We start from the raw sequence: 7,251 nt of genomic DNA, 5'->3' as shown, positions 1-7,251 counted from the left end.
GTACAACTGATTAGTTGACAAGATTGTTGTGGTCACTGTTAGTTGAAATCTCTTTGACATGATGAAACCAATCTAATCCAGTAAAAATGGTGGAATAAAAGGTCAAAAGTGCTTACATTTTAAAGATCATTATTTTTTTATCTAATCAGTTCATCAGACCATGTTGAATCTCATTTAGTGGAAAAGTACAAGTGCTCAACTAATACTTACAAGTACAAATTTGAGGCAAATATTCTAGTTCTGAGTCTTTCAAGAGTATTACTACATTAGGTTATTGCTACTTTCACTAAGTAAAAGATAAAATAATCCAGGAAAGGTCTGTAGGTTTTCTTTAATAACTGTCTCTTGTATTTTGCAGTTGGGTCAGCTCCTCTGGCAGCAGCGGCGGACTACAGTTCCCACAATCCTCTGAAAGGATGTTTCTGTTTGCAGGAAGTAAAGCAGATGGAAGAAGTGACCGCAGGTATCAAACACTGCTTGCTTGGTTTGTTTTTATGTTAATTCCAACATTTGTAGACGCTACTGTACATTCTTTTAAAGAAATTGAATATGCAAATGAATGAACATTTACAACAAACAAAAAAAATGTGACTTGTTTGCCATTGGAGTATATATTTAGGCTGAATAACTTGAAGTAGGTGAATTGTCTTTTAAGTGTTATTGAATTTAGATTTTGAGAGTACAGTATGTTCTGGATGTACATTTTCAGTTTTTATTTTAGCATTTATTAGCTGACCTAATATTTACAAACGAAATATTTGAAAGCAGTTGAACTCGATTTGGATTGGACTGTAAGGGATAAAAGTTGCTGAAATATCACAATAATAATAACACATATACAAGTAAATGACAATTTCTGTTGATGTTAAAGTGCCAGGGATAATTTAGTTGTGTGCACTGTAAATTATTGAACTTCCAGCTGGTATGTAAGTAGGGCATTGGAACATCAGTTTGAGTTTTGAGCTGTCAGTTAATGTTTAAAGACCCTCAGCAGTAAAAACTGAAACATCCAATGTTGTCTTCTAAAAATAAATACAGAATACACTTTTTTTCAGAATCATCCATCGTGAATATGACATCCTGGACAAGAGGAAGCCGGTGACGGCTCTGAGGGCGGGAGAGGACAGGGCCATGCTGCTGGGCCTCAGCATGGTGCTCTTCTCTGTCATGATGTACTTCGTCCTGGGAATCACCATACTGCGCTCCTACACTGACCGGTAAAAACGAAACGAGGACCGAGGTCACTTCCCAGCTAGAAATGTTTGGTTCTAAAAACATTCTGAGAATGTTACAGTCATTGTTCTAGGAAGGTTTTCAGCGGGAAGTTTTTGTTTGGTTCCCCGAACGTTCTCTAAAAACATTCTTAAAATGTTTGGTGATAACCTTCTTCAAATGTTTTTGATAACATTGTTAGAACCAGGGTGGGAATTTCACGACGGCCACGACGGCCATGGCCGTCGTTGCCCCGCACTTTGGCCGTGATTGCCCTGTGAAAAAAAATGCAATTCACGGCCAAAGTGGCCTTGGTGCCCCTGTCAAAAGTTCCAGTGTAAACAACCGCTTGTAAAGTCATATTAGTGCGCGCAGTAGGATAGTCCCGGGCGATGCCTGTGCCCTGTGGATCAGAGCGATTACTCTGCTGTGATTGTTCCGTCAGAAATGCCTGTAGGGGCCCGACAGCCTCCTCCTCAGCCGCGGGGAGCAAGACAAGCACAGGTAAGCAAGCGGACCAAGCTGTTTTGATATGATTTAACTGAGTATGTGGTAGTATTTGAAAGGACTTAACATTTACGTGTTTATAGAAAGTACTATTGATAGGTAATTACCATTGTATTAGCCTATTTAAAGTTGACTCGTTACATTTTGTCATGAAAACTAGCGATAGCTAGCTAGTTTGGATAGCGCTAACGTCTTCCCTTCAAGGGGTCTACATCTAGTGTTGCTTCTACAAGCTAGCAGATAGCTGTCACCTTTGAATCTAGTATTTTTTTGCTAAGCGGTTTTGATATAATACATGACTGACTTATGTTGGTTTATGGCTGAACTTAACGTATACGTAAAGAAACACTATTGCTATTCAGCCATTTGTAAAACGGACTGGTGTTGACGTTAGTGCTACACTTTTCAGTCATGTTGATTGACCAGCGTAATTTAACCCAAACGGCCTTTGTGCCCTGTCATGTGGCCTTTGTGCCCTTGAAAAAAAATGTTAACGGGAAGGCCAAATGGCCTTGCCCTAAAATGACGAAATTCAAGCCTGGTTTAGAACATTATGCCCTTACTGTTCTTAAAACATTTTCAGCTGCAATTTAGATGTTGTTATGTTGCCAGAATGTTTATTATTTTAGAGAAGGATAACCATGGTTTGTTTAAAAAAGTATGCAAATGTTTCTGTGGTAACAATTTACTAAAATATGTTTACATTATTAGAACATAAAGACATAATATTCCTGTAATTGTTCAACTAAAAATTCCTGGGGTAAGTGGACTGACCACTGTGGTCATTAGGATGATTTTGATAGCTTTTAACTTTGGAATTTGACTGGGGCAGGGGGGGGGCGGGGGGGGCAAACTAACCCACTAACAGGGGTTTCAGGGTACGGGCAAGTGATAGTCGGGCCATTCTTCTAAATGTCTGTCTTTGGTTTTCTAAGTGTTATTCGATCCATATGACCATAGAGGATATGTGCATGAACAACAAAAAACCTTGGGGTATAATGTTTCGAACAATGTTATCACCAAAACATTTTAGAATGTTTTTAGAAAACGTTATCCTACCTTTCAGAAGTACATTCTCGGAACCAAAATAAAACTTCTCGATGAAACCATTCCTAGAACAATGAATGGTAACATTCTCAGAATGTTTTTTAGAACCAACAATGTCTAGCGTGGGAACTCAGACATGCCTACAGTACACATCATATTAATTACACTGTAAAAAAGAGCCATTTACATACTGGGATTTTTGATACATAAAAAAAAAAAATGGGCATTATTTATTTTACTATTCAACCTATGCCCTGGACTAACTACCACCATGAGGCGGACAACACTCACAGCATTGAATTAAGTCGCAGAGAGGCTAAGTTGGTTTTTCTGTATCCGAATGTGTTCCCAATGAGCACGTCCTTACTGAAGTTTGTGTTCCATACAATTTAATAAAGCAAATAACAAACATTTACAGCAAGGACCATTTGTCTACAATAGTATGGGGACCAATTCACCCTCTTGTCTATCCACACAGAGCCCGGCAAACAAAAGGTGGATTAAATACCTTAAAGCACACCCATGTGACAATTGGCAGGAGAGTTGACGAATTACCACAGTATGGGGTGTACAGTAAACAAATAATAATACACTTTGAAAAAATCACTAATGGCTAAACCTGCATTTTGTCTCCTTCAAACCACTCAAACCATTCAAAGTGGGTTTGCAGCAGTGATGGAAGAAGTACTCAGATCATTTACTTGAGTAAAACTAATTATAAAACGGACAAGTCAAATCAAGGCAATCTGATTGGTTCTTAGCCATGATATAATGAGCGTATATCACGGGTAGAATTGGAGTTACGTTTCACAAGTCATGTATGCCCGTCTGCGTCTCGAGAAAAGCTACAACCGTGACAGCTGTTACATTACGTCCATTACGAAACTACTAACTCTCAAAGCTCAAAATGGAAACATTTAAGGTTAACTACGACCTCCGGGGGTGGCCTTACCTATGGAGGGAGTGGATTGAGGAGTGCCTATCTCCAGAAAAAAAGCACCTAAACGACGACATGCAGAGCTGCGTGAAGAGCAGTAGACCAACTGGAAAAAGTACCACCATTCAAAAGCTTTCTGATGCGGGTCTTGAAAGCAGAGGAAATTATGACCGTTAGTGGCCACAGGTGCGAAGCTCGCTCCAGAGCTACTGGGAAGCTGAATCTCGGGGACTGGTGAAGAAAGTGGAAGCAATATTCTCACCACGCCAAGCAACCGCCTAGGATTAGAACAACCTCAATCCTATACAAGTAACCACGTAAGCCATTCTACTGATGCTGGACAGGTTTTCAGATGGGTGCACAATAGGCAAGGCAAAGCAAGGGCAAGTTTATGTATATAGCACTTTTCAACACAAGGCAATTCAAAGTGCTTTACAAAAAATGAAAGAGATTAAGAAAAATGGCATTTAAATCAGTCATTAAAAAAGAAAAGCTAATAAAATAAACATTAAAAGAAAAAAATACATGGCAGTCAATTAAACATTAAAAGAAAAAAGTACATGGATAAAAGTTACAGTGCAGTCTAAGATATGAATAGTTCAATTAAAAGCAGCGACAAAAATAAAAGTCTTCAGCCTGGATTTAAAAGTAGTCCAGAGTTGCAGCGGACCTGCAGGTTTCTGGGAGTTTGTTCCAGATATTTGGAGCATAATAATACTGAACGCTGCTTCTCCATGTTTAGTTCTGACTCTGGGGACAGAAAGCTGACCTAGTCCCTGAAGACCTGAGGATCTGGATGGTTCATAATTTAGCAGGAGGTCAGAAATGTATTTTGGGCCTAAACCATTCAGTGCTTTATAAACCAGCAGCAGTATTTTGAAATCTATTCTTTGACACACAGGAAGCCAGTGTAAAGACTTCAGAACAGGAGTGATGTGATCCACTTTCTTAGTGTTAGTGAGGACTCGAGCAGCAGCGTTCCGAATCAGCTGCAGCTTTCTAATAGATTTTTTAGTGAGACCTGTGAAGACACCATTGCAGTAGTCGAGTCTACTGAAGATAAAAGCATGGACAAGTTTTTCCAAATCCTGCTGTGACATTAGTCTTTTAATCCTAGATATATTCTTTAGGTGATAGTAGGCTGATTTAGTAACTGTTTTAATGTGACTGTTGAAACTCAGGTCAGAGTCCATGACTACACCTAGATTTCTGGCTTTATCTGTTGTTTTGAACATTGCACACTGAAGCTCAGCGCTAACTTTGATACGTTCTGCCTTGGCTCCAAAAACCATTACCTCAGTTTTATCTTTGTTTAATTGGAGAAAGTTCTGACACATCCAGTCATTGATTTGTTCAATGCACTTACTCAGTGTAATAAACGGCAATATACAAATGAATGTAAATAAATAGCCAAATAATGGATCAACGCTCTCTGTCTAATATGTTCGCTAGCTGTTAGTGTTGTTTTATAGCAACCACCTCACACTGTTTCGTGCAGAAGGCAACGGAGGGACTATTTTATTTTGAACATCATTATTTACTAATAAAAACTATTTAAATTAGAGTGTGTATTTTTCTTTCATATTGACACACTCGGTAACCGTTTTATAAAAGCAATAGCTCACTTCAGGGGAAGTGAGCTCCGCTTCGCGTCGGGCCGAACCACGCCCCTTAGCTGTGATATAATGAGCATATATCACGGCCTGAAGTGAGCTATTGCTTAAATATGCTATGGTCTTAAAAGGCTCCATTACAAGTAAAAGTCAGTAAAGAGTAAGGCTGGGAACCGAAACTCGGTTCCAGATGAGAACCGATAAGAAAAAGCCGAGTACCGGGTACCCATACAAAATACACAATTTTGGTTCTGCTTGACGGTTCCTAAACGCGGTAGACCCTGTATTCCACCGGGTTCGTCTGCGCCGCGGTGACCTGGTGGAATACAGGGTAAGGGCAGACTGGCCATCTGTGTGTTCTGGAGAATCACAGAACGGCATACATTTGTATTGTATGTATATTTTTTATTTGTAAAAAATGTCAGTTAAAGCTTAAACAATAAAGATATATTTGTTATCTAAACTTTGACCTCTTTCTTTTACAATTTTGGAATCGAAACGGGGAATCGATAAGAACCGGAATCGATAAGCAGAACCGGAATCGATACATTTCAAACGATACCCATCCCTAGTAAAGAGTGAAATTAGAAAAGTATTAACAGTTAAATGTACCTCAATTAAAAGCATTGTTATGCAGAATGGATATTTTCCCAGTATTCTATTACTTTAGATGCTTTTTTTTTTACATGTAAGAGCATTTTAGTATTGGAGCAATGTGGACAAAATGTAGACACTTTAAATACTGTTTGAATTAATAGCACTGTACTGCATTATACTGTATGAGCATATCATGTATTTGTATATAGTAACTGTTAAAATGAATATAGTGGAGTAAAATGTATGACATGTAGTGGAGGAAAGTTGCATTAAATGAGTAAATAAGTCAAATACATATATGTAGAGTACTTGAGTAGGATACATGAGTGAATGTAATTAATTTCTCTATTTATACAGCGTGTGGATCAACGAGACTAGCTGCACCATTGTGAACTCCAGCATCGTGTGTGATGTAAACTGTTCATACAGCTGTGGAACGGAGTGCTGGAGGCGTTCCCGTTACCCCTGCCTCCAGGTCTATGTGAGCCTCAACTCCTCGGGAAAAGTGGTACGACTGTTGCACAACGAGGCGGCGCAGGAAAGCAACCCAGAGGTCTGGACTGTAAAATGCCACAAACACTTATAATGTTACTAACACCTGGACTACAGCATGTCAGCCAGCTCTACAGATACACACATATAATATTGTTTCTCTTCTTCAGTGCTTCTTCATCCCAAAGTGCCAAAAGGACTATGCAGCCTTACATGCAATGATTCAGAACATTTCTGAGCGTCTCAAGTCTCAGCACACAGTCCAGTGTTTCGTGGACCCTACGGACAGAATGGACAGTGCCATCCTGATGCAGATCTATAGTTTGGTCACAGTCTTACACTCCCTGTTCTGGCCTACCTTCACCTTGATTGGGGGAACCATCATCATAGCTATGGTGAAGCTGACCCAGTCCCTGTCCATCATGTGTGAGCGAACAAGCCGCATTAAGAGGTGAAGGATTGGAATACAATAGGCGCTTTCACACCGGAGTACTTTTCCCAGGAATAGTTCCGATAGTTCCTGGGATTTTGCGTTCACACCAAAAAAAAAAGATCTTGAAGACTTTTTCAACCCTTTTCAGTCCCTGCTAGAGAGGTGGTACTTTCCTGGGGAAGAAAAGGTTCCAATTTCTGATTGGCTGGGCGAACTGCAAACCACGCCCCGTAAAACTCAGAAAGGTTTTGTGAAGCCGCCATTTTATTTGCTCGCATTAGCATTATTAGCATTAGCCCAGCGCACCAACGGAGAGAGACTAACTTATGGCAAAACAAAATAAAACGTGGGAACGGTGGAGTGATGAGGAGGTGTCGGCGCTTTACCTGGGACTTCGGGTGGCAGTATACGCC

At 39.8% G+C, this 7,251-nt stretch overlaps 1 protein-coding gene across 1 annotated transcript; it reads left to right on the top strand.

The window, feature by feature from the left end:
* Nucleotides 1-358: 358 nt before the first annotated feature.
* LOC117545960 (calcium-activated potassium channel subunit beta-2-like) lies at nt 359-6,860 on the top strand. The gene is made up of 4 exons (XM_034216011.1): nt 359-463; nt 1,056-1,217; nt 6,271-6,466; nt 6,576-6,860. The coding sequence occupies exons 1-4, from the start codon at nt 417-419 to the stop codon at nt 6,858-6,860; spliced, it is 690 nt and encodes a 229-aa protein (XP_034071902.1). The 5' UTR covers nt 359-416.
* The last annotated feature ends 391 nt before the right edge of the window (nt 6,861-7,251 follow it).

The sequence above is a fragment of the Gymnodraco acuticeps genome, unplaced genomic scaffold, assembly GCF_902827175.1.
Source record: "Gymnodraco acuticeps unplaced genomic scaffold, fGymAcu1.1, whole genome shotgun sequence".
In the NCBI taxonomy this organism is placed as follows: Eukaryota; Metazoa; Chordata; class Actinopteri; order Perciformes; family Bathydraconidae; genus Gymnodraco; species Gymnodraco acuticeps.
The sequence above is the reverse complement of the archived record's forward strand: the minus strand, read 5'-3'. Positions and strand labels throughout refer to the sequence as shown.

What these genes read in the sequence shown, in the direction of transcription:
- LOC117545960 (XM_034216011.1), top strand. Translation starts at nt 417, where the DNA reads ATGTTTCTGTTTGCAGGAAGTAAAGCAGATGGAAGAAGTGACCGCAG. An exon ending in GATGGAAGAAGTGACCGCAG is followed by an intron (nt 464 to 1,055) that starts GTATCAAACACT and finishes ACTTTTTTTCAG; the next exon opens with AATCATCCATCGTGAATATG. An exon ending in CGCAGGAAAGCAACCCAGAG is followed by an intron (nt 6,467 to 6,575) that starts GTCTGGACTGTA and finishes TCTCTTCTTCAG; the next exon opens with TGCTTCTTCATCCCAAAGTG.